Source organism: Embiotoca jacksoni, unplaced genomic scaffold (genome assembly GCF_022577435.1).
Source record: "Embiotoca jacksoni isolate LCO1_2020_lvr unplaced genomic scaffold, fEmbJac1.0.p SCAF_42, whole genome shotgun sequence".
NCBI lineage: Eukaryota > Metazoa > Chordata > Actinopteri > Embiotocidae > Embiotoca > Embiotoca jacksoni.
The window spans coordinates 319,086-345,000 of NW_027185395.1; the positions used below are offsets into that span (position 1 = coordinate 319,086).

A 25,915-nucleotide genomic window follows, 5' to 3' on the forward strand; every position below is an offset into this window, starting at 1 on the left:
CATCTTGCACATCTGGCATCGAGGGCACCTCCAGACTTCTATAATCATTCCGGTGTTCGTGAGCTGCGGTCAATATACAGCTGTTGTTTTAACACCGACTCCAGACTGTAAACTGATCATGTCAAATACTGAGGTAAACATATAAAAATAACCACATTTGTATGCATCATTTAACTGAAATTATGTCCATCAAAACAAGGATCTTCACTAAAACTTCAGATTATTGGAGCCGATGTTTAAAACACTTGAATGACCGACAGATACAGAGATAAAGTCCAAAAAAGTCCAACGTGACTGGTCTGTAAATTGAATTGATGTTTTAGATTATTTTAATGTATCCCCTGGTGGTTGCATGTGTTATTGCAGTTCGTTTCAGTAGTAGAAGCCTTCTTTTCATTTTATAGGCCAATAGAAGTAATGATTCCCGCCCAGAGCAGAAGCAGGGATCACTAGTCCTCTGCTTTTCCTACGTTGATGCCTTGAAAAGCAAAGCGAACACAAATACAAAACAGACGAGCGACAGCAGACCGAATAACTGCTTAATTTTATTCTTTAGCATTTTTGTTAAGTTGTGGAAGGAAGACAACGTCTTTGCACAAATACAAAGATAAGTCATATGACATTACAGACCAAAGTCCATCCAAGAGGCAACAAGAGGCCTTTACCATCATTTACTAAATCCTGATAAGGATGTGCAGCGATCAGCGCCGGCTGCCAGAATCACCTGACCGAGCCCATTAATGGCTGTTTGGTCTAATCAGCATTTCTACAGTTTCAGGTGTAAAATGTGCCTCCGTTCTTCCTGGCTGCGCCCACAGACTGGATGCACTCTCTCAGTCGGTCCTCCCAGTCTTTGCACCAGTTCAGGTTCCGCTCCAGGTTCTGGTACCGGGTGGGCAACCTGTCCAGGGCCAGCACTTCCTCCGGGAGGTCAAAGGTCAAACCTGCCTTCTGCACTGCTGCCTCAAACTTAGCTGGAGATGCTGTCGCGATATAACATCTGCAATAAAAGTTGGGAGTAATTACTTCACACACGTCTCTGTCCAAGAAAAAAACTATTTAGAACTAACACATTCTAGCAGATAGTCACAACTGCTAATAGTACTTTACTTTAGTAATAATACAGAGTGTTAGGAACCCATTCATTCACGTGATCTTATCTTCATTTTACTCAAAGTACACAAACACAAAGTACAAACATGCATCGTTTTTCATGTCTTTATTATTGGACGTCCCTGAAAAGTTCCCTGGTGGAAAAAGTACCATTTCACAACTCGCCGAACTTTCTTTGGCAGCAACCGTCTCAAACAGGTGGATACGACTTTCACAATGTACGGGAGGATTTCTGGACCTTTGCCAGACTCTATTAAAAAAAAAAAAAAAAAAAAAAAAAAAAAATAATTGTATACAGCTGGTCTGATCATCTGTTTCGTGGAGGGTTGGGATATTTTCTCAGTGATGCTGCTTCCTTTCTGGATCGCAGTGATTACTTCGGTGAGTTCATTGTTATCATAACTGAAAGAAATGTTGGACCAAAACCAGAACCAGATTTATACTTTAATATTTCATATTTCAATGGCCTGAGATCTGAAAAAAAAAAAAGGACAACTTGGTTGAATGAATCTGGCCTGCTGGCTCTGCTGCGTTCAGGGACTCGGTGGCCCAAATACTGAAACTCTTCTCCACCCGAGCACCGTTGCTCCGTCGATGTCAGTCATGTGATCCACCTCTTCCACCCTGACTGAAATATCTCAACATCTATCAAATTAATTGGAATCTTTTGCAGATATTAGTGATCCTGACAGGATACCAAAACTCAGTGTTCTCCTTTCCAATACTTTGATTTATCCCCAAATCTTTCCAGCCTCAGCTTTACTTTGTGATCGGAGCTAATTTGTAAATGTTCGCATGTCAGGGTATAAAACAAAGGCCGTGAACATTTATGAATAAAAACTGAATGAAATAAAAGCACATCCACAAAACCTCAATGACTGAGATGCACAGTGAATCAGAGCTCCTTTCACTTTCAATCATTCACTGGTCTTCCTCAGAGAAATCTTTCACAGATCTAGAGCATCTGGTCTTCCTCCTCGTCTCGTTCATAATTATATAAATTCAGTATCTGACTCCTGTTCCCTCCTGGTATCTTGTTAACCAACAGCACTCATCCTATTACTGATGTGAAATGAGTGTTTGGTATCTCTATTTTTATTGATGGATCACTGCTTTTCACAAGACTCAGGATTTTCATTGTGTCTTTTCATATTAATGTGTTTGTTTCCATGGAGATAAAAAAAAATATGAGGCGTGTGACCTGTAGTTGGTCAACACATTGCAAATAAAAAGTTGTACCTGTTGAGCCCGGCGCTGTGAGGACAGTGGTAGTGATGCCACGCGGCCACGGCGCTGTGAGGACACAACACGTACCGATTGTCCTCCCAACACCTCCTCATGGTCTCCAGGATCCCGTCGTCACGCACCGTGCCGGTCGACAGACGTTGTGACAGCTAGACGTCAAACAGAGGGAAGATGACAGAAGTGATGAGGCGGTAGATCGGTGGGATCCAGACACACGGTGGATCAGATGCCTGGATGGAAACAGCAGGTGCACTAAATGTTGAACGACTGGTACCAGTTTGTGGAGGTTTTCGGGCAGAGAACTTCTGCGCAAACGTTGAAACTCCTCCATCATCGTCTTCACTGACGCTCCGTCTCTGCCGAGCAGCATCCAGAACACTCGCTCCATGTTGTACGGGTCCTGCAGGACAGGAAGGAAGCAGTGTGACAGCATCCCCGCCGGAGGAACACGGCTGCAACGTGGAACTTGGGATCAGCCTCCATGTGGCAGCGTGGGTGGTGGACTGCTCATTTAAAACAATTTGACTTTCATGGAACTAATCTCAGGATCAACTGGCCAGACTTCCATCAAACTTGGTGGAGATATTCATTGTTCCCAGACATTAAATCCAAATGTTTTTTTTAGTAAACTCCCAAACTTCCCTTCAGTACCACCATCAAACCAGAAGAGTTTGACTTTTCCAGAGATATTAAACATGACCGTGAGGATTGTTACCAGTTATATTATTGTTCCTCAGTTCAGATGTACCACACAGGACATCATACAGTGTAATAGAATATCTCAGAAAAGATCGGCTGTTGGTCTGACGATGTTTTAGTTTCTAGGAACTGAGGCTGATATTTTGTCCGGTTCCGGTGGAACCAGCGGATAACCAAGCCAAAACTTTGTGCTTTTGTTTACAGCCTAATTAACGACTTGAGTTGAGAGGCAACTTTAAGACCGTGTAGTTTTACAATTAGCCAGTTGACCAAAGCATGCTCCGATGTGATTTGTCAATACTATGCTGTTTACAAAAGGACAACAAATGCAAACCAGAGCGCTTCCAGTACCAAAATCTTCTCACAATGCCTACAGATTCTCAATTTTTGTGCCGATATCTGTTAAAAAGGATTAAAGCATGTAACTAGAATTACCGCCTAGCGTTTGTACGCCTCCGCTGACTACTCAAGTTGTACTTTACATGCTTATCTGTCCAAACTCAGATGTTGCTGCTAAGACGCTATAAATTCTAAAACATGGAGGCTACACACACACAACTTCAATCCTGACAGCACAGAAGATTTAAACATTCAACACAATTTCTAGTTGGACATACAAGTACTTCAGTATCTGTCATAAATGAGAAATATAGTCACAATCTCCCCGTCTGCTCCTCGGTTACGGTGATGAATAACAGAGAGAAAAGAATAATAGTCAATTTCTCTGATTAGATATTTGTGTGAGATGTTGTAATAATGAACATAAGAATTACTAACTTACGGCCTTAAATGTTTTTTGTGACATTGCATTTAACTTTGACCACCGAAGTCTAGTCAGTTCATCCTTGAGTCCACGTGAATGTCAGTGACACATTGAAAGAGATTCCCTTCAGGTGTTCCTGAGATGTCACACTCATAGTGGGAAACTGACACCAGCTCACAGGGACCTTTAAAAACTTGGTGCTAAAAAAAATACGACAAGGAGATCCTGAACTGTTGCGCAGCTGAAATTCTGTGTCGGGCAAGAATGGGACCACATTTCACTTTCTAAACTCCAGAAACTGGTCTCCTCAGTTCCCAAACGTTTACAGAGAGTTGTTAAAAGAAGATGATGCAACACCGGTAAACATGTCGCTGTCCCAACTTTTTTCAAATGAGTTGCTGCATCGAGTTCAAAATGAGCAGATATTTTTCATAAAACAATGACAATTCTCAGTTTCAACATTTGATATGTTGTCTTTGGTCTATCTTCAATTAAATATGGGTTTACATGATTTACAAATCTTTACATTCTGTTTTTACATTTTACACAGCATCCCAACTTTTTTGGAAACAGGGTTGTATTTAGACTCACTGAAACTCAGATTAACGTTGTTGAATATTTGTGCCAGTTTACCAACCGGTATCACCGTCAACTAGTTCTGTTTCCGTGAAATGTGACGAGCTTGCAGTTTTTCATGAATGGATGAGATATCCCAGAGTTAACTGAACCGGTTGATAATGAGCTGTGTTAGATGCAAATGTGTGGATGTGAATTAGCTTCAGTTAAGGCAGGTCAGAGCCAGAATAAGAGTATTGTGATGCATTATGGATTAGACTGTGCACACAATAACACAGTTCTATGAATGTTTTAAACATGTATACTGGTATAATTCATATGTTTTTGTGTCAGTTTGATTAAGTTAGGTAATTTCAATGAATGCTACGAAGGCTGTACCATCCACAGGTGTATCAGGACTAAAGGTAACACATGAACACATGATGTGCTCACAGTGTTTATCCAGCCATTAATTCCCTGACACCAGCGGTTGTGAGCATACGGCGTTTACCTGGATGTCAATAGCAGGGGCCAAAGTTTGTGTGACGTTAGCTGCCATGGAAAAGTCCCCGGTGGCGACTGTCCTGTGCACTATGTCATTAGAATTCACCATGGCAACCAGTTTCAGGGGCAATCCCATCTGCTTGACAATACAGCCAGCTGACACACAGACAGACAGCACAATAAAAAGAATGAGAAATATCGTCATTAATTCTGTATCTGTGTTCCACGTGAGAGACAGAAAACTGTGATGAGCTTTTACTTAAAGGTGAAGACCAGAAAAATGGCACTTATTTCACCAACGCCATGACATTAAAACCCCACAGATCAATGAGTTGACAGAAGACCTTTCTTGCAGAAACCTTTACGACATGAGTCGTGCTTCTATGGATCCTTTCAATTAGTGCTCAAACATTTCTTCCAGAGATTCATTCTCAGCACAGCCTCACTGAAATGATCTAGTAATTTGAACTCACCACACACGTATCTGGGAGGAGTATTCATTTTTTACTTACAACCGTGTTTCCAAAAACGTTGGGACGTTGTGTAAAATCTAAATACATTTAAATAATAATAAATAAACAGAATGCGATGATTTGCAAATAATGCCATTTCATTGATAATAGACCAAAGACAACATATCAAATGTTGAAACTGAGACAATGTCTTGTTTTATGAAAAATATTTGTTCATTTTGAATTTGATGCCAGCAACAGGTTTCAAGGTTGTGTAATACAAAAAAAACACCTTGTGGGAAACCTTACCACTAATTTGGTTACCATGGCAACATGTCGTTAACATTGTTGGGTATGAAAAGAGCATCCCAGAGAGTCTGAGTCTCTCAGCAGTGAAGATGGGGAGAGGTTCACCACTCCATTGTTCAACAATCTAAGAATAATGTTCCTCAACGTAAAACTACAAAGAATTAGTGGATTTCATCGTCTACGGTTCATAATATCATTAAAAGATTCAGAGAATCTGGAGAAATCTCTGAACACAAGGGACAAGGCCGGAAACCAATATTGGATGGTGGTGATCTTCGGGCCCTCAGGCAGCACTGCATTAAAAACACACTATTCTGGAGTGGAAATCACTGCATGGGCTCAGGAACACTTGTGAAAACCATTGTCTGTGAACACAGTTCATCGCTGCGTCCACAAATGATGTTAAAACTCTCCAAAGAAGAAACCAGATAGAAACATGATCCAGAAACACCGCCGCCTTCTCTGGACCGAGATCATTGAAGATGGACTGAGGTGAAGTGGACAACTGTCCTGAGGTCTGATGGATCACAATCTGAGATTCTGTTTGGAAATCATGGACGCTGCATCCTCCAGGTTAAAGAGGAGAGGGACCATCCAGCTTGTTATCAGCTCAGTTCTAAAGCCAGCATCTGTGATGGTACACATGGCATGGGTAGCTTGAACATCTGGAAGGAAGCATGAATGCTGAATGATATATTCAGGTTATGGAGCGTCCAGACGTTTTTGGAAACAGGGTTGTAAAAGTAGAATGTAACACAACATGGAAATACTGAAATTGCACTTAAGTGCACCTGAGTAAACATATTGGATGTATCATGTCGGTGTGTATGTTTGTCAGATAAATACCATGAAAATGTTGGTCGACAAAGAACACGTCCGTGGTTTCGGAAGACATGCTCCCGTTTTATTTTTCGTATCTGAAGGGCTTCGCTGCTAGTTGATGATAAACGCTCTCTCTCTTTCTTGCACTCGCTATGCACTTAGAATCGATTTTTGCCTTCATTTGGCCTCGGTGGTGTAAAAAAGCATTTGGCTGCTGCACCTAAGTGCTAAAATAGAGCAGACCCTGATTTAGAGATCAGTCGCTGTGGAAGTAGAAGAGATGCTTGACTCAATGCTCTCTGGAACTGTGGCTCCGCCCCCATGTTGCACAGAGCACCAGTCACCTTTTTATTAAAGGTTAATAACATTAAATGTGTTGCATGTCCAAATCCCACCAAAGTCAGTGCACAAACATTTTCTCATCTCTTAAACATGGATATTGGTTTTTAAGACACTGTGTAAAGGTCTTCCACCAACAATTAATAAATTCTTATTTGGTGACTACAAAAACATTTTGTGGGTCCGGCTTCTCAAAAGGGAGAATTTCCAATTTACTGACCTTAGTTAAATCAACAAGCAAATGTGAGAGTGATTTGAACTTTCGGGAGAGAGTCCACTTTATAAAGGAACAGTCTCCTTTAGTTTTAAATCTGGTGCAAAGACCAACCAACAGAACCTGATCTGAAGACCTGCTGGAGCCAAAAGCTCTCAGTAAACCTGTAATCTAATCAGATGTCTGACCGTGACGGCTCACAATCTGGAATCAAATTGTATTATGTGGAGAGATTGTGAGGAGATCAAGACAGTTAAACTGTAAAAAAAAAATTCAGCCAACCAGTTTTCAATTGAATTTAGACAATCTGGTCATATTTTGATTAATCAGCCCACCTGCGATGTTTCCTGCCCCCCCGGTGGGAACCACCACCTCCAGCTCCGGCAGGGCTGCATCAGCCTCAGCCTCCTCCAGACCGCTGAGCTCCAGGTACGCGTAGATGAAGTGGGCGAGCTGGATCATGACTCGACTCCAGTTGACCGAGTTGAGGCTCATGAGGCTGTGAGACTTGACCAGCTCCGTATCAGCAAACAGACGGCGCAGCGGCCGGTCGATGTCGTCTGAGCTGCCGTCGGCTGCAGAGGCCAAAAACACCGAAAAAACACATCACAACTGATTCTGAGATGATAAAAAAAAAAGAACAAAAGTGTGACTCTTGCTTTCAAGAACAGCCGCTATTCTTTCAGCCTCTTCAGGTGTACCTGCAAACACATGGACGTTATCGTCCAAGCAGGAGATCATGTGTTTCTCTTGCACTGAAGTGATGCGTCCTCGTGGGTAAACCACCACCACATCCAGCCCAGGGAGACCTCTGGCGCTCTGGATGGCTGAGCCACCGGTGTCCCCTGATGTACCTGCAGAGGAAACATATGGGCTGATTCACATATTTGATCTATTACATGATACTGTGGATTTTGACTGGTTCTGTTGGAGGTTTCTTCCTGTTAAACAGAGTTTTTCTTCCCTCTGTTGGAGGTTTTTCTCCCTTAAAGAGGAGTTTTTCCCTCCTAGCTTATGTGGGAATTGCTGAATTGTTGAATTGTTGAGCCGCCTCCTGCTCCGTCCTCCTGTGCGGTCGTCGCCACGCCACCGGCCCCTGCTGCCTCCGGCGCGGTCGACGCCACGCCCCCGTCTCCGTCCTCCGGCGCGGTCGACGCCACACCCCCGTCTCCGTCCTCCAGGGTGGTCGACGCCCCGCCCCCTCCTCCATCCTCCTGTGCGGTCGTCGCCACGCCACCGGCCCCTGCTGCCTCCGGCGCGGTCGACGCGGTCGTCGCCACGCCCCCGTCTCCGTCCTCCGGCGCAGTCGTGCCTCCGGCTCTGGCCTCAGGCGCGGACGCCGCCCCGCCTCCTGCTCCGTCCTCCAGGGATGTCGTCGCCACGCCTCCGTCTCTGGCCTCCGGCGAGGTCGGCGCCACGCCTCCGGCCCCGTCCTCCGGTGAGGTCGTGCCTCCGGCTCCGGCCTCAGGCGCGGACGCCGCCCCGCCTCCTGCTCCGCCCTCCAGGAGTGTCGTCCCTCCGGCTCCGTCCTCCATCGCGGTCGAAGCCCTGCCTCGTCATCGTCCTCCGGAGAGGTCCCCCGAGCCCGTCCTGCCCCGTGGGCGTCCTCCGGAGAGGTCCCCCGAGCCCGTCCTGCCCCGTGGGTGTCCTCCGGAGAGGTCCCCCGAATCCGTCCTGCCCCGTGGCCGTCCTCCGGAGAGGTCCCCCGAATCCGTCCTGCCCCGTGGCCGTCCTCCGGAGCGGTCACCCCAGTCCGCCCTGCTCCGTGGCCTTCTTCCGTCCACCTAGGTTTCCTGTCTCATGTCTTGTGTTAGTTGTGGTCCTCCGTCCCTCCTCCGGTCCCCCCTCCTCCCGTCCGGTCCAGTTTTGGTCGCCGAGAGGCTCCCTTTGAGGGGGGGGTACTGTCAGGAGTTCAGTTTTGTCCTCCGTTTTGCCCCCGATCACCTCTCCTCCTGTGTCCCCTGTCTTTGTCTGTGGCCACGCCCCTCACCTCCCGTGGCCACGCCCCTCACCGGTCCCAGCAGATGCAGCCACTCACCCCTGATCACCACCTGCAGGTGTACTGCATCTCCCTGATCACCTCCCCAGACTATATGGAACCTGCCCCTGCACAACTCTGGTTGTCGGTGCATTTTTGTTAGCCACCCGTCCGTCCTCTGTCTGCTCTCCGTCCGTCTTCCGTCTGCTCCCCGTCAGCTCTCCGTCAGTCCTGTACCTGTTCCCGTTCCTCCGGCCTCTGTGTCTCCTGCGGATATCCCCGTCAAAATCATCAGTCGGTGGAGTTGCTCTCCCGGCTTGGAGGATTGTTGACTGGACGTAAAGTGGACACGCTCGGTGCCACATTTTGGTTCGTAGTTTTTTGTTTATTTTTTGGACAATAAAGACTGTATTTTTGGAACTTGAAAACCTTGAGTCTGTGAGCTTGCATTTGGGTCCTGGAGAAACACCCCACCACATAACAGTTACTAAGATATGCTTGGAACTTCTTGTGCATCAACTGAAGCAAATCTTTACAATAGCAGCATCGGAGTACAAAAAGGTGTATTTTTGAAACAGTGACTGTTTTTTTTACTTTATTCTACAGCACCACTCACTGCACATGAGCGACTAGAATGACTTGTGCTGCAAACTAAGGAAAAATTAGTGTGAAAATCATGGAAATCAAACAAAATGCAATGAAAGAATATAAACGTAAGTCTTTGTGGTGTAGAACAGGTGACAAAGTTTCAAAAGTTGTTCTATAATGTTATCACATGGAATATTGGACGTTTTCCTCTTCTTACCCACAAGAACAGTAGCTCTGCGGTTGTCTTTTTGCAGGAAGTAGTTGAGGAAGCGCACCGTGCAGGTCATGGCCAAGTCCTTAAAGGCCAAGGTGTCTCCGTGGAAGAGCTCCAGGACCGTCAGACCGTCCTTCAGCCGAGCAATCCGGACCACCTCCGGCACCGAGAAACCCGACAGGGCTTCATCCACGAGGACTGACGGAAGGACACACAGAGGAAGTGATTCATCAATTATCAAATCAGTTGTTTGTTTTCTGTCCATCAACTAATGGATTCACTGACTTCTCATATCAACTCTGTGGTGACGGCTTTGTTCAGGAACTCAGAAACAACTGCGTTTGCCTGAATTATGATGTCACGAAAACAAATGAGTTTTATTGCTGTTTACTGGGTTCACATAGGAAGTGTGACTTCATCTAAGGATTTACCTTCGACCTCCTTTACATCCATTATTATCAAAATAAGTGTTGTGATGACGGTGAATGTTTCCTCAGCTCACCCTGCAGGTCGTCTCTGGGGATCAGCTGAGCGGGGATGAACAGCGCGGCGACCTCCACCACCAGTCTGCAGTAGGACAGCCCCCTCCAGCGCCTCAGGGTGTCTGGGCTCAGCTCAGGAACACTCTCTGGCATGAACATCCCTCCGTCTGGAGCGTAACCTGAAAACAATACATCCCGGAAGTCCCATCCGCGGACCCCGCCGCGAGTACTGCAGTACCGCATCACGCAAAATCCTGCGAACACAAGCGTCACGTAAACGGACTGTGACATCATTACACATATAATGATGCCCCTCAAACATTTCATTTCACTTTTTATCACGTGACAAAACAAATTCCGATGAGTGTTTCATCAGTGCTCTCAACATCACACTGTGGGCAGAAGAGAGAGCTGCACCGACTGGACTTCATCAGTAGTGGAGCGCTGCCGCTGTGGAAGATGCCAGCAGGACGCAGGAGGCACGATAAAGTGTGAATATAATCTTTCTCACCGCCACCACTTTCACTAGGCTAACGGATTAAATGATCATAACTCAAATAGCATTAAAGAACTAGCTGTGATACACGTGTCCACCGAATTTCGTGCATGTAGGTAAATGCAGCCGTCGGGGCATCTCTTTAGGGGGCGCTAGTGAGCCATTTGGCCACGCCCACTTGCGAAACCACTAAAATACATAACTTTTTCACCGAGACTGACCCATGTGCCAAGTTTCACGAGTTTTTGAGAATGTTAAAGCTGCCAAAAAGGCGATTCTTTCGTAAGAAAAAGCGGAATAATAATTCCTTGAATTACAATAGAGCTTTCGCACCATTCGGTGCTCGAGCCCCAATTACAGAACAAAGCATCAATAGATTTTAATATCTTATCTAATACTGTGCATATACCCAGTAGGAGTATTTATTTAGTTTAGTGAACAGACTGCTACACAGCCTGTATATACTGTATAAAACTAAAAGGACGCAGCCTCTGTGACGACACCCACAAACAAACCGACACAAATGGTGTATTATTCCAGCACAGGAGTACTCGTTCAACTCGGCCTCGTAGGAATATGGAGGTGTAGGAAGGATACAAACAAAAATACTCTGACTGAGCACCTTCTTTGGAACACCTGCCTATTCATGCAATTAACCAATCAGCCAATCACGTGGCAGCAGGACGACCGTACGTGGATACAGATCAGGAGCTGCAGTTCACGTTCACATCAAACATCAGAACGGAAAGAAACGGGATCTCGTGGACTCTCGAGCTCCTGGATTTTCACCGCAAATGTCTCTAAAGTTTACTGAGAAATGTAAAAAAAAAAAAGATCCAGTGAGCTGCAGTTCTGCAGAAATAAAAGCTTTGATGATGTAAGAGGTCGGCGGAGAGAAGCCAGTCAGGCTCTATGAAGCCTACATCCAGTGTAATAATAATGCACAATGCCACAAAGCAAGAGGTTTCATGAACATGACAGAGTTCAACGGTCTGACAAATCCACAGAAAACATGATGATGCAATCATGTCAACATATTCTCAAAGGAATGTTTCAAACATCTCGTGGGATCCACGACAATCAGAACCGGGCCGTTTGAGAAGAAAGTGATCCTAATGAAGAGCTGTAGGAAGCGTTCATTGCAGAGATGTGAGGGTCAGTGAAGAGCTGAAATCGGCTGCTAACAGTTAAATCCAGCACTTCAGCCGGATGAATCACATGAATCACAAAAACAGTGAGCCAAGTAAAAGCACAAACACCATTAAAAGACTAAATTGTGCACAATAACTAAGTCAAAATCAAATCTAAAAATAGGATTCTGAAGAAGGAATAAAAAAAATGTCTTACAAAATGTTTAAAGTTACAAAATGAATAAATATATAATTATTTGCAAAGCTGTCCGTTGGCCTGAGCTGCTTTCAGTTTGAAGTCTGCTGTAGGTTTTATGAGGACTGTAGACAGGCTCAATAAAAACGACTGTAACAACACAGAGCATTCACAATACTGACTCACCGCTCGCTGGTAAAACAGGATTTAAACAGACTTCTGTCCTCTTCAACAAATAAGAAAAGAAAGCTGGTTTCCAGCAGGTTTGAGATGATTCGGTCTGCGTTGAGGACACAACACGCCGTTCAGCGCCAACAACAATAACAACGTGAACTTTGGAGCAGAAGAACTGCTCACTTGCTGTAAAGTGGGTCAATATGGCTTCATTTCTAACATAAGTTCACACCTTCAATCTGTCATTTACATTTCTCATGGTTTCTTCAACTTTCATATTTGCACTATTTTCTAATTTCATAGAAAATACACATTTTTACTGCCACAGTACATATTTCTTATGCAGGTAATCATATAGCAGGAACAATAAATCTTGTGTTTAGCCTGAGTGTCTTTAGTTTAGGCTGCACACATTCGTGTGGTTTTCACATTTCTGACATGTTTGCTTGCATCTTCATGGCGGGAAATGCATTGTTATGTTAGAGCTTTGGATTAACTGCTGTAAATCAGGCAGTTCAGAGCCAACAGTACTAATAGCAAATCTATTTAAATGATAAATCTCTATGCAGCAGAATCCCTCCTGTTAACGCAGCTGGATGGGAGATAATAGCAAAGACTTTGTAAAGCGTTACTTAAAAGCATATTTTATCAACTGGTGTCATCAAATCCTTAATATTTAATTTCTGTGGATCGCTCTGAGCCGCCCAGCTGACCAGCAGCAAGTTTGCTTCATAATAAGTAAATGATAATAATGATGATGAAGTGGGTGTCAGAGGAGCAGTAATCCTCACTGACGGCCTCTCAACATGCAGATCTGTGATCTCTAATGTTCATATTAATGTTGCTGCCACCTTATAAGATCATGATGACAGCACAAGTGACGTGCACAGTTACAGTGACATTAATTAACTACGTACAACTTCTGTTTCCATGACTTTATATCATAAACAGAATCCTGGAGAACCAAATCAAGTCTGTTTTTATGCTTTTTATCTGTTTCATCTAATTTCTTTTCTATATTTTAAATGTCTTATTTAAACTATTTTATGTGAAACACTGCATATAATTCTCTTCCTGTGAAGCACCTTGAGCTGCATTTCATGTATGAAAGGTGCTTCACAAATAAAGTTTATTATTATTATTATTAATATGTAGCTTCACCAATAAAAAGTAGTTGACAATGACAACTGTTAAATAATATTACTCTAAATATTGGAATCGAATATCTGGTCATGTCAAGCTGTTGCAGTGTGTCACACTGACGTCACACTGACGTCACACTGACGTGTCTCAGTGAAGCTGGTTTTGTGGTATAATAATTACAACTGTTTATTCTTAATGTTCATGAGAACTGGTGAAGTTGGACTGTAGTGTTGTCTTCGAAACATTTATGAAATGTTTTTATTTACAGAACATCATCCTGTGTACTGTTCAACGAGCTAAGATTATGTTCATAATAAAGCACGTGGTTTCAACTTTAGTTTCTGTGGACGCAACAACAACAACAACAACAACAACAACAACAACAACAACAGAGTTGGTTTGAAGACACCTGTCTGTCTGAACCCGCAGGTCCGTTTGTTCCGGGTTCACGTGCCGGTCACGTGTTCTGTGAATCGTCTCACCTGTGAACAGGTTGCGTCACCTTTTGTCCGCAAGTCTGAAACAATTGCAAAGCAGGTTATGAAAATGTTTCGTATTTTGACAGCTGCTTATCCGCTTCGATCTTACCTCCGTTCGTCAGTGGCAGGAGACGCCCCAGTAACACGTGTTCCCATTGGCTCAAAAGAGACTGTGGGCGGGGCCAGTTCGTTTCTTCTTCTTTGGTTCGGCAGACACGACGCGGTGACGGCGTGTTGCTGCCCTCCTCAGGCTGGACAGCATCATTACAACAATCCTATTGTATGGAAGAGTTCCAGCAGTTCCTTAGTTTCTTTTCTTGGTCTTGTAGTTTAAGTTTGGACAGTAAAACCAAGTTTCTTTTGATCGCTATAGATTGAACACAGAAGAACGTGTTTTTACAGAACCTAATCGGTCTTTTTAAACTCACAGTGACCTAATCTCAATCTCAGTCACTTCCCTTGATCGTCTCTTCCTTCCAGAGGTTGTGCCAAGCATCGTGTGATCCACCCTTTATTTTCTCATTCAACGCTTTTTGCCAAACTTGAGATTATTGTACCCACTTCCAGAGGGATGGGCTCGGGCCTTAGACTTTCCATTGAAAGTTCATTGCCTCTAATACTGCAAGAAAATCACTACAAATGACCAGACTTTGGTTTAGACTCTCCAAATCCCAGAAGGGCCCCAGGAAGCCTCCTCCTGTGCTCTCAAACGATTTCAGACAGAAATCCCAAATGCTACTTTTCCAGTGGATTGACCTTCAGCTCCATCAGATTTGTAGACTAGAACCTGTTGGCTGCCTTCCCTGCATCTCCCACAGCTCTGTCCAGACGTTATAAAGACCAGCATCGGGTGGACGGTGGAGTCAGAGGCCACTTTCATCTTCTGAATTTCTACCTCCTCTCTCTTCGGCTTCTGACATTCACAAAGCTCATCTTCTTGAGGCTTTCCACCAAATTCCCAGTGCTGATCAAGAAGACATTTAGTTGGAAGTTGGGAACCATCTGTTTGAATGTTTATCCCAGTAACAGGGAGGTCATTCAATCCTTCGAAAGTTCACCCGTTCTCCTAACGGAGCTTCATTGGAGCTCCACTGAACACTCAGAGCTTCAGTTTGGACAATATTCAGTTTGGACAATCCAGACGGACGTCAAAAGGTCTGTATTGCTCAGATTCAACAGGTAACACTAAGTGGTCAGGTGACACCGTGTTACACAAGATGCAATTATTAATATAATAATCCACAAAAACAAGCCGACACCTAAAAGCACAGCTGTCACTACTGACGCTGAAGATCTTGTTTTAGCATAAACCTGGAAATATTCAGTTCACGTCTTCTTGATAACAATTTCTCTCCGATAACATATTTCAGAAGGTCTCCAAAGATTTAAAGCATTCATGAGTGTATTTTTATGCAATTTAAGCATTCTTAGTGTATTTCATGAGACAGTTGTTTTCCAAATACAATTTAATTCAAAGATGGTAACCAATGACTTAATCACTTACAAACACAATTTCATACCATCATTCATTTTAATGCACATCTTCAAACATAGAAAAAAACATATATACAAGTCTTAACACTGGAGACGTTACAAAAACGTGCTTAAAAAATGAAATCATGCAAATCTCACGCACACACACACACGCGCGCGCACACACACACACACACACACACACACACACACACACACACACACACACACACACGATTAAAAAGAAACTTCACTTGCCCTGGAATTGGTGTCAGTTACCGTTGTGATTTTGTGTGTGTGGGGAGGGAGGGGGGTGTCGGTGGGGTGTGAGTGTGTGTGTGATTGTGATTTCTTGTGTGTGATTGTGTGTGAGAAGAATCATATTTAATAATCCTCCACTTTGTGCAAAATGAGATGATAGTTAGAACGACCTCTTTCATCCTTGCTCAGATTAATGTGGAGAAATATTTAGATGAAGAAACTTATGTTGAGCTTTTTAAACAGCTTTTGACAGATGACTTATTTTTGGTGTTTCTGCAGCGATTAAGCTGGTCAACATGTGAAGTGTTGTAGATACACGTGTACATGCAGATTGTTTCATCAGATCCTGCAGCAGAGGATGAAACTCTTCCAGGTTGCTGGTGCTTCACACTGAACATCATCAGGCTTCATTAAAAGGTCAATCTGCACCATTAAACCGGGCGTGTTGATCTGTTAACTCAAGACTTTGTACGGCTTGTATTTCCTTTAAAAAACAATCAACTGCAGGACTGTTTCCTGCCTGAGAAAGTGTTTGTGTGTCTGACAGCGGAGGAAGAATGGAAAAATAGGTTTTTAATGCCAATCGTCAGGTTTCGGTAAAAAGCTTATCACTTCACTCGTGTACCAAATTTACATTCATCTAAAATAAAAACTAAATCCAAACTATTCAACGTAATGTTTGGTGTTTGAAGCCGGTGGGACGTCACCTCAACACCTCGGTACTGAGTGGACACCACTCGGAGACCAGCTGATGAGTCTGTAGTACCTGCTTATGGACGTGTTGGACCATAACAGCAATTTAAGATGAAAACAAACTTTATGCTGACAACAGCACTAATGTTGGCTTGCTTGGGCCGAGGTCTTGACAGCTCATTAACATAAGCAGCTCCCGTCGTGGCCGTTATGTTATCATCTTGTTTTTGTTATTGTCGGTATCAAATTATTGGATATTGTGAATTGTGGAATTTCCGCGGATATAAATATCAGTCTGGTATCATCACATTCACAGTAGAGAGCATGACATCATCTGGGTATTATTTTGAAGGTTAGTCATTAGTGTTTGCAGCGGTGGTTGTATTTACTTCAAAAATGAACAAAATCCGTGTCTTGCCTGAACTTGTGTGTACCATCATTAGTGTTCACAAAATAAGAATTTAGCTGCTGTTGTCGGTGTTAGTTTTTCTCGTTAAGAAGCGCAGCGTCACGTTATAGTTTATCCAGCTTTGTCTTAAGTTATTTCCACTAGTTCTGGTTTTCTGGTAAAGCTGCACAATTCTGGACAAAATGAGAAGCGCAATTTATTTTTGCTTTGAACTGAGATCCAGATTCTCTCTGACTTTTTCAGGATAAATGTTTAGTGAACTGATTTAGCTGATAGAGAAGAAAACTAAAAACAAATGGTGCTCGATACAGAACATCAACTTTGGAAATGCTTTTGTTCTTTTAGCTTAAATGCAGCAGCTTCATGAAGCTGATCCCGAACATGAAAAGTTCTCTCTCGTCTTCTTGAATTGAACGCAGCCTTTGATCAAGTATTTTGGGGTTTCTGTTCTTCCCGTCTCTGCATCACCTTGTTAATGTTTGAGGGAGAGAGTGGGAGCGCTTGTTTCGATGCAGCTGACGTCCCCAAAATGGAAATGCAGCAGAATTGTCAGCATTTAGAAGTGAGATGGAGATCTGATATATTTGTGCTGCCCTAGTTTCTCTTATCTTTCTACTCTTATCTTCACCCATTCAATTTTGCTCCACTAATCCCAAAGTTGTTTCCAAGCTATTTTGACCTCAACAGAAGCGTTGACACTGATGAGAGGAGCGATGCAAACACCGGTTATGTAATGCAACATCAAACAATATAAACCGTAGTCTCTAATTTCTCTTAAAAAATAAAGCGCCTCCGCCCTAAAATTATTGTTATTAAACTCCTAAAGAGAAGCATGTAAACCTGGGCTGAGGAAAAAAGTTCTGAAAATAATGTTAAAGGATGAAAAATAATACCCTTCAATCAATAGTAGCTTCTTCCTGATATGAAATTAACTTCAATCTCCGATAGATGAAAAAAAGGCATTGTTGACATTAAGATATACTGAACTTACACCCAGAAACACTCCTGTTGCACATCATAAAGAGATAAGGCTGACATGTTTTTAACATTAAAACTAATAAAAACCCATTTCTGGTATGTTTTCATGCTCAAACTAAGACGGGTAACGTTGGATTATTGATTAGTGATTACTGCAGATGTTCAGTGATCTGAGCTGGACACGTCTCCATGGGAGCAGGAGGACGCACCCACCGAGTCTTTTCCTATAAACGCATCGTGAAACAAGTCCCCCCCTCACCCCCTTCCAAGGAAGCATCAAATTCAGCCTGTTTTCAAGGCAGCAGTCCCCCCCCCTCCCCCGCCACCGGCCAAACATCATGTCATGGAGTAAGACAGCTGCTCGGTCTGTGCAGCCTCTCCGTCGGAGGAACACGTTTGATGGGAATGTTTCTTCTTGAATGTTTCGTCCTACCAAACCTGGAGCGGAGCCGGTGGAGGAAACGGGTCTAGGAGTTCTCCTGCAGTTCTTTGGCCTTGGTGAGGATGGTGTGCACGTCTGAGATGGGGTAATCCTGGAGGAAATAAAAACAGAAGTTTTAATGAAGCTAAAAGTGGGTGCTTTTATCTGCCTGGAAGAAAAAGGCTCAGTGATACCAAAGACATCTCCTCCTGCATCAAATCATTTGCTTTAAAAGGAAAATTATTATTTTGGATGTCGCGTAGGTTTCAAAAATTTGGTACCGAAAGATGAAGCATTTTGTGATAGTAAATATTATCAAAACAAACCAGTTGGTGCCATTAAAGTATCAAAGTTCAGTTCCCAGGTCGAGATAGATGAATGAAAACATGACTTGAATATGAAGCTGTGGTTGGTGTGTCCTCCTGTGTAGTATTAACAGGCTCACCTGTAGTAATCTCATGTTCACTGTAAAGTCTCCTGCCAGTAAGGTGTCCCGGACCAGTCTGTGGACACAAAGAGTCCAAGAGACAAAACACATGATTGACAGAAAGAGTCACGATCAGAGCTGGAAGAGCACAATCTGACAGGCTCACATGAGCATGGCGCAGCAGACCAGGATGAGGAAGTGGAACCGGTCCTGGTCCGAAAACAGGGTGTCCCAGATGCGGATGACGTCCGGCAGGAGGAACTCCTGAGACAACAGCAGGGTGAGCCAGCGGAAGGTGAAGTACTGAGGTTTGATGTTCTGCTCTTCCTGGAAAACACGAGGAGGAGACGTCATCAGGCACGATAGCAACGCAGCATTTTGGACTTGAGATCAACAGGGATTTCAAATAAAAGCAGGATGAGGATGAGGACAGGCTGTGATATAAAAAGGTTCAGAAGCAGAACTGAAAAGGAATATCCTTCAATCCTCTTCTTTTTACCAAAATTCCCCTCTTTGTGTTTTAAGATTCATTGCCAGCATTTCAAAATGGCTCAGAGGAATTTTAGTGAGTGTTGTGGAAATTCAGACATGAAATGAAGTTATCTTTCTTTTGTTAACACCTGGCGGGGGAAGATCACAACGTTACGAGACCCGAGTGACTGGATGGTGATCGAGACATGACTCGCTGAAGAAGACTTGTAGCTTCCTGCTGCTTCGTGTCTCCGTTCTGGTGCAACAGGATCATTGTAGGAGCTGTTTCTGATCCACCCTCGTATATCTGACAACATCTTGTTTCAACACATGGACTGTTTCATGGAAGCAGTCACCCGCTGGCTGTAGAGGTTGAGTCCAGCGTACACGGTGGGCTTCATAGACAATTGGAAGATTTTCAGGGGGAAACCTGGTCTGGGTCTCGTATGCATATGTTCATGCCGTCTCTCCTCTTTCACTTAGAAAAAACAAAGTCTTCAGTAATGACGATTGTCTTCTCCTCCCCCCCCCCCCCTTTTTTTTTTTTTTTTTTTACCGGTTTCCTATCCTCAATAAGTCATTTTCTCCAAAACAGATACTGGAATAGGGAAGTGGGGTCGAGGGGCTCTTAAAATCAGGGTCATTCTTTATTCTGACCAACACGGGAACTGACCAATAAACAAAATCATGGTTTGAAACCGCAGTTACTAATTTGAATAACCGGTGTTCAAGGGGGCAACCTGAAGGGAGAATTCAAAAGATGAGCAGGAAGTGCTCAGGAAGCGCACAGGAAGGATGCAGGAAGCATGCAGGAAGCATGCAGGAAGTGCAGAGGAAGGATGCAGGAAGCGTGCAGGAAGCGAGCAGGAAGCGCAGAGGAAGGATGCAGGAATGGAGCAGGAAGCGGTGACCTCACCAGCTTCAGATAGAGCTCCAGGTCTTTGTCTTTGAGCATGGAGTACACGCTCTCCATCTTGTAGGTGATGCCACACTGAGAGTCGTCCAGGCTCTTGATGAAGTTGTCTCTGTTCTCCGACATCAGGTTGGTGAAACAGAAGAAGGTGTCTGCCTCAGCGTGCTCTGTGTAATGGAACAGTCGCCAATCACAATATTTCCAATGCGTCAAACGTTTTAAGTTTCAGAACTGAAATGTGCCAAACCTTTCCACTGGCTGTTGGGATCTGTGGCGAACGTGTAGTAAATGGGCCCCACGATCTCGTTCATGCCCTGCACGTAGGCGATGCCGGGGTTGAGCTTGGCGTAGATGAAGAGGATCCGCTCCACCACCTCCCAGTGGGCTTCGCTGCCGTTGGGCAGCACCTCATATTCATTAGATGGATACAGGTTCAACGCCTTCCCGGGAGAGCTGACCTGGAGAACCACATCAGCACAAAGTGGTGCGACGGCTTCACAAACTTTACATGGTTTGTTTATTTATAATCAAGCACATACAAGATGAGATGGAAATGTTTTTAACCACTAGGATATTTAGACTTTATGCGGCAATTCCAAAACACTTTGGTAATTTCTCAATAACTAATGTAAATAATTGAAAATGATGTCATGCTTCATCCTCTACAGATGGATTCCTATAGACACGCTCTCTATGATGTAACTGAAACTGTGGTCAACCCCCCCAACACACACACACCCACTTACATTGGTGACTCCGCTGCGGTTGCAGTTCACAGTTTGTGCTTTCAGGGTAGTTTGTTCCACTCGTCGACGCAGCGTCTCGTAATCGTTCAGCGGGTCTAGGATCAGCTGGCAGGGATATCCTGTAGGACGCTGGAAGAACGCCATGTCTGGGTACAGTCGTCTGCAAAACACGCAAAACAAACAGTCCCAGCACATTTCACCAAATGCATCAGTTGCTTTACGTGAACAGATTTCTACTGTCCGCATAAGGACAAAACTGTGGACCTAAAAACTACCAGATGGAGAAGATCTTTTTAAAAAGTCCTACCTCACATCCTTGTCAATCTGCAGGAGAATTTCATTATCTTTGAAGTAGGTGTTCCACCTGCTGTCTGGATTGGGATTTAGAGGCTGAAAAGAATCATTAAAATAAAGCACATTTAATTAACGTCCCAGTCACTTGTTCCAAAGAGCCAGATTGAACAGCAGAGCTTCAGGTGCTCGCTATGTACACAAGAAACTGGAACGAACCCACACAACCCAAGTTGAACAGTAAAACTGTTAGTTTGAAATGTCATACCATTGTATTTTTGGACTCAATATGTGGTAACTCTGCTCTGTGCGGTGGAAAGTGGATGCTACTGTCGTTTGGTCACATGGTTGCAGAGCTACTGCTCAGCTTAAGAAGCTCATCTTTAATCAGCTGAAAAGCTGCAGATCCCATCTCGTCCATTACTTCATTTAAAACCCACAGCAGCCTCGTAAAAGAACATTCACACTTTGTTTTGTTCACTTTCCTCTCTGATGATATATAAAGGTAACTTTATTAATTTGAAATTGACTTAATACAAACATTTTTACTACATTTGGATGGAAAACAAGCCACTGATGCACTCTTCCTTCACCACATGCAGCTTTATTGAATCAGGCCCATTCATCACTGCTGAAAAAAGAAGAACAAAGAAGCGTCCACTCACATGGTCCTCCATGGTCACGTCTTCTCTGGAAAAGCCCAAGTTGGCTTTGGCAATGCCGGGCTGGATGATCATTTCTTTGAGGAACTGGGAGTACACTTCCCTACGAGAGGCGAGGAAACAAATGCATCAACTGCATCAGTACAAATTCCAACAATCTGCAATATATGAATAACTTCATGAGCAGGTGAAAGTTTTGAGTACTGGTGAACTATAATCTTGTGTTTTCACTTCATCATGACGCTTCCAACGACAGAATGTTTAATCATTTCATCTAAAAGGTGAAGAAATAAAGTAACGTTCATAGCATTCATTAGTAAAAACAACAACATTATCTACTGTAGTAAAATGTCAGTGTTGGTGTAAAATGGAGGACACAACAGAAGGAATGTTTCTCCCAGAAATAGCTTCATAACAGAACAGCATAATAAACAGCATGAGGTTCAGTGAGTCACAGCAGAAATAGGAGTTGTTGTTTTTCTTTTTTAGTCAGCGAACGACATCAGCTGATGTTATCAGCTGATTGATAGCAGCTGATTTTGTGGTTTCCAAGTGACACCAAAAAACAAAGCAACAAATTCTTTAAGTTTTAGCACCTGCTTTGATGTGGTCGACTTACCGCTGTTTTTTGAGGAAAGATTCCCATAATGTCTGATCGAGAGGTAGGTAATTCAAAAGGATCTGAAAAGAAGGGAAGTCAAGAACACAGATCAGAACATGTTGCAAGTCCTTAACGTCAAATATTCTACAATCTGAACCACTAGTTTATAAAATACAACCGTTTACAAAACAGTTGGGACAGTGTAGAATATGAGTAAAAGGGAAATAAAAAATAAGCAAACATATTTCATAAAAATTGCTCAATTTGATATTTTTCACTGGTATTCCTTTTTATGCTTTTATGTTTCTTATGCAGTTTTATCTCATTTCTATATTTTTAAATGTTCCTTTATATCCGTTTTTATTTGAAACACCATGTAATTATTTTGCTGTGAATCACTTTGAGCTGCATTTCTTGTATGAAAGGTGTTCTGCAAATAAAGTTTATTATTATTATTAAAACAGTGAAACATCTCATTTTCAACATTTGATGGTCTATTTTCAATTAAACATGGGTTCATATGATTTGCAAATTATTGCAGCTTGTTTTTAATTACATTTTACGCAGCATCCCAACTTTGTTTGGAAACGAGGTTGTTTCTACTTTGCTAAAGAAACAATATACAAGTTTGGCCGAAGGGGTCCAATAATCTTCCTCTTATCAGGTGTGATTTCAGCCGAAGGAAACACTGAGAGATGAAAGAGACCCCTCCCCCCCCCCCCCCCCACCCCCCAACCTCAGGTTAACAAAGACCGCAGCACAGTTGCTTTTTATCAACCAAGTTAACAATGTCATCCAAAAAAACAACAACAGTTGCTTCAACTCCTGAACTCTGAGCAGATTAACTGCTGGAGGCGAAGGACATTTTTGTCGTCAAGGAAGACACGTAGTTGCGAGTTAACTATAGTTTCTGGGATATATGGACATAAAAAAATAAATGGATATAGGGTCGAGGGATGCTTGGGTCTTCGATGGCACACTTCCTTATCAACAGGTGGCATTCATGAAACAGAAAACAAGCCGTTCACTGCACGTTGAGGCCATGCAGGATTTGCTGAATCCAATTTCCAAGACACACAAGCAAACCCTCAAAGAAAGGTTTCACATCATTTTGCTCAAATGTTCTTGCGTGAGGCCTTAATGCGTCATTGATAAAAAGCTCCCGAAGCACAACAGAGCAGAGCAACCTACTTTCCAGCAAAGCGCTCGTATGCCTCCTTCAAACGGGACTCCTGAGGAACAAAGAAAGGATTGTGAAGTAAAGCAGAACAGAGTATCATACTACGCCAACATTAACAGCATGAATAACACATTACCGTTGAAGCATAGTTCCCTCAGTGTCTTCAAATCGATGTTTTCTTCACCCAAAGCCACTTTAAACTCCTGTATTCTGAAATAAGAAGAAGAAGGTTGATGTACCAAAGGGATCCAAGTCACTTTCAATTTAAGTCTCATCCAAATTCTACCGGACTCACTTCAGTTTCTTGAAGGGATTTCAAAGTCAACTTTATTGTCAATTCACCATATGTACAAGACATACAGAGATCGACATATTGTTTTCTCCCAGCGAGCCTATATTTCCTTTATCATAAAAAGTCTGCTTGATAGATACACCAGTATATACGGTGTACCTAATAAGAATATATGGGTCCACTTAAAACGTGCAAGGATGCATAACAATATGTTTCCGTGAAAGATCTTTTACTTCATTAATTTATTCAGCAGATACCATCAGATGGTGGAAGACCTGTTTCACTCTCTGCGCTGTCCCAACTAATCTCACGCCAAATATCAGGAAGCCTAAAAAGCCCCTTCTTTATAAAATGTCCAACGAGATTGTTTTCAGTGCACAGAAAAAGTCTGAACACGAGTTTTTTTGTTCACGTCTCAGCACTAATATCGGTCCATAAACGCTCCACAGCACTTGATCAAAGTCTTTAGTTGTTGGAAACACAAAACACCTTTCATGTGTTGAGTTTTGCCTCATTCACGTTGTTGCTCTGCAATTTCATATCTTTTGCAAACATTTAATTGATTGATTCATTGAAGACAAAGTCTGTAACAGGTTTGATTAATGAAACTCATCAAAAACAGATGTAAAGTCCAGTTTGTTGCTTCCAGCTGTTTGTAGGAGTCTTTCCTCTTCATCTCATTAGATACCTGCAGTTTAATAGAGCAGCAGGATGCATGCGACTTCAACATTTTATGCACGAGCACGACAGTAACTCGATCAGTAAATACAGTCGTGGATTAATTCATTGGGATTTTTCACACACATAAAAAGAAACACACAATTTTCTCTGAAATAACTTGAAACTGACAAAAGTAATCAGCTTCATTGATGGTTTTAATCCACATTTGAAAAAAAAAAAAAATCAGACTTTTGATTTAACAGAACACTTTAACATTATAAAACAAATGAAAATGTCTTGGACTAAATGGATGGTAGCCTTCCCCTAATATTTTGCTGCACAACTTTCAGAGGCAATAAAACCAAACGAGTGACTTCTGGAGCTCAGCGAGACATTTCACCTGTCGACAGGTAGGTGGACCTCCTCTTCCAGAACAAACTACTCCAGCTCCGACTTCTCCAGACGGCACGTTTCAGCTCTTTTCCAATGATGTTTGATCGGTTCAGATCACTTCAGTTCGTCCGGTGTTTCTGACGCTGGAAGCCGGTTTAAACTGTCGGACCCAGGACGCATCGATCGTCTGGACGTTTCATTGTGACCTGCGCAGATTGAAGTTATCTTGAGCCCTAAAACAGGACGCTGCCGGTTCACAGTGAAATAATGATCAGCACACTTCTGATCTTATTCATCGAGGTAGTTATTGAGGAGTTGATTTTATGTAATTCCTTCTGTTCTTGGCTCCATTTTTTAAACCCACTAATGTCCAAACCTTTGACTTGATGGTCGGTGTCGTTTTTAAATGTTCCTTTGTTCTGTTCATGAGGAACATCTGGTTCTCTTGCTGTGAGCTGGAAGGTTCTCCTGATAAAGGGGGTTCTTCTTATTGTTCCAACACTCCTCAAAACATTCAACCAAACATGAACTGAACTGTAACATCAACCTGCCGGTCACGTGATGATGACGATGATGACGGTGCAAGAACACCTGGTGACGCGGGTTTATGTCACGTGACACCCAAAACGCACACCGAGTATTACTGAATAATTAGGGACAGCGACCTCCAGACCACGTGACTCGACGTGTCCCCCGTTGGACGAGCGGAAGTGAAGCGCGCTAACAGTTTAAATAGAGCCGTTATGATGGAGCTAACGCTAGCTTGTCAGGGCTACAGGAAGTAGGTGTCAGCTGATGTGCTAACAAGGAATTAGCATCGCTCGCTACATGAAACCAAGAGCGTGACGTGTTCGCTTCTCCAGCTGCATGAAGACGTGAAGACATGAAGACATGAAGACATTAAGACATGAAGACATGAAGACGGTTTCTCTGATCACAGGGACGTTTTTAAACGTTGCAGAACCACGTTAGCATTTACGAGTGCGTGTATCTGTAGCATAAGTTAGCTTGTTCGGTTCTTCGTGCTGCTGAATGCGGGTAGGATGCCCGGTGCCCGGTGCCCGGTGCTCCCTCGACCTGGAGGTGGTCGGACATGGAGCCGGGACCAAGGGTCCGCTGGATCTCACCTGTTTCTGTATGCGGTAGACA

The 25,915-nt window shown here is 43.3% G+C and overlaps 2 protein-coding genes across 5 annotated transcripts in view; both read right to left on the reverse strand.

Moving 5' to 3' along the window:
* Nucleotides 1-527: 527 nt before the first annotated feature.
* Nucleotides 528-14,042, reverse strand: thnsl2 (threonine synthase-like 2). Of its 4 annotated transcripts, XM_069168986.1 has the most exons (10): nucleotides 13,899-13,974; nucleotides 12,286-12,379; nucleotides 10,298-10,531; nucleotides 9,799-9,993; nucleotides 7,717-7,869; nucleotides 7,351-7,590; nucleotides 4,887-5,035; nucleotides 2,633-2,758; nucleotides 2,353-2,507; nucleotides 528-1,000 (listed from the first exon to the last, which is right to left on the reverse strand). In XM_069168986.1, exons 3-10 carry the CDS (start codon nucleotides 10,518-10,520, stop codon nucleotides 775-777), a joined length of 1,467 nt encoding a protein of 488 aa, XP_069025087.1. In that variant the 5' UTR covers nucleotides 10,521-10,531; nucleotides 12,286-12,379; nucleotides 13,899-13,974; the 3' UTR covers nucleotides 528-774. The 4 variants fall into 4 exon arrangements, with proteins under 4 accessions (XP_069025087.1, XP_069025090.1, XP_069025088.1 ...); XM_069168989.1 differs by lacking the exons at nucleotides 12,286-12,379; nucleotides 13,899-13,974 and adding an exon at nucleotides 14,005-14,042; XM_069168987.1 differs by lacking the exon at nucleotides 12,286-12,379 and having other exon boundaries at nucleotides 13,899-13,980.
* A 1,365-nt stretch (nucleotides 14,043-15,407) lies between these two features.
* tbc1d13 (TBC1 domain family, member 13) overlaps nucleotides 15,408-25,915 on the reverse strand; it is a 10,688-nt gene continuing 180 nt past the window's right edge. The window contains exons 1-12 of the mRNA XM_069168981.1: nucleotides 25,894-25,915; nucleotides 23,558-23,631; nucleotides 23,433-23,473; nucleotides 22,260-22,321; nucleotides 21,644-21,743; nucleotides 20,995-21,077; nucleotides 20,688-20,847; nucleotides 20,189-20,399; nucleotides 19,945-20,108; nucleotides 18,724-18,884; nucleotides 18,576-18,633; nucleotides 15,408-18,242 (exon numbers count right to left, since the gene is read on the reverse strand). The exon at nucleotides 25,894-25,915 is cut by the window's right edge and continues 180 nt beyond it. Of these exons, the coding sequence (XP_069025082.1) occupies nucleotides 18,177-18,242; nucleotides 18,576-18,633; nucleotides 18,724-18,884; nucleotides 19,945-20,108; nucleotides 20,189-20,399; nucleotides 20,688-20,847; nucleotides 20,995-21,077; nucleotides 21,644-21,743; nucleotides 22,260-22,321; nucleotides 23,433-23,473; nucleotides 23,558-23,631; nucleotides 25,894-25,915 (1,202 nt within the window). The 3' untranslated portion in view covers nucleotides 15,408-18,176. The remainder of the gene's footprint in view (nucleotides 18,243-18,575; nucleotides 18,634-18,723; nucleotides 18,885-19,944; nucleotides 20,109-20,188; nucleotides 20,400-20,687; nucleotides 20,848-20,994; nucleotides 21,078-21,643; nucleotides 21,744-22,259; nucleotides 22,322-23,432; nucleotides 23,474-23,557; nucleotides 23,632-25,893) is intronic.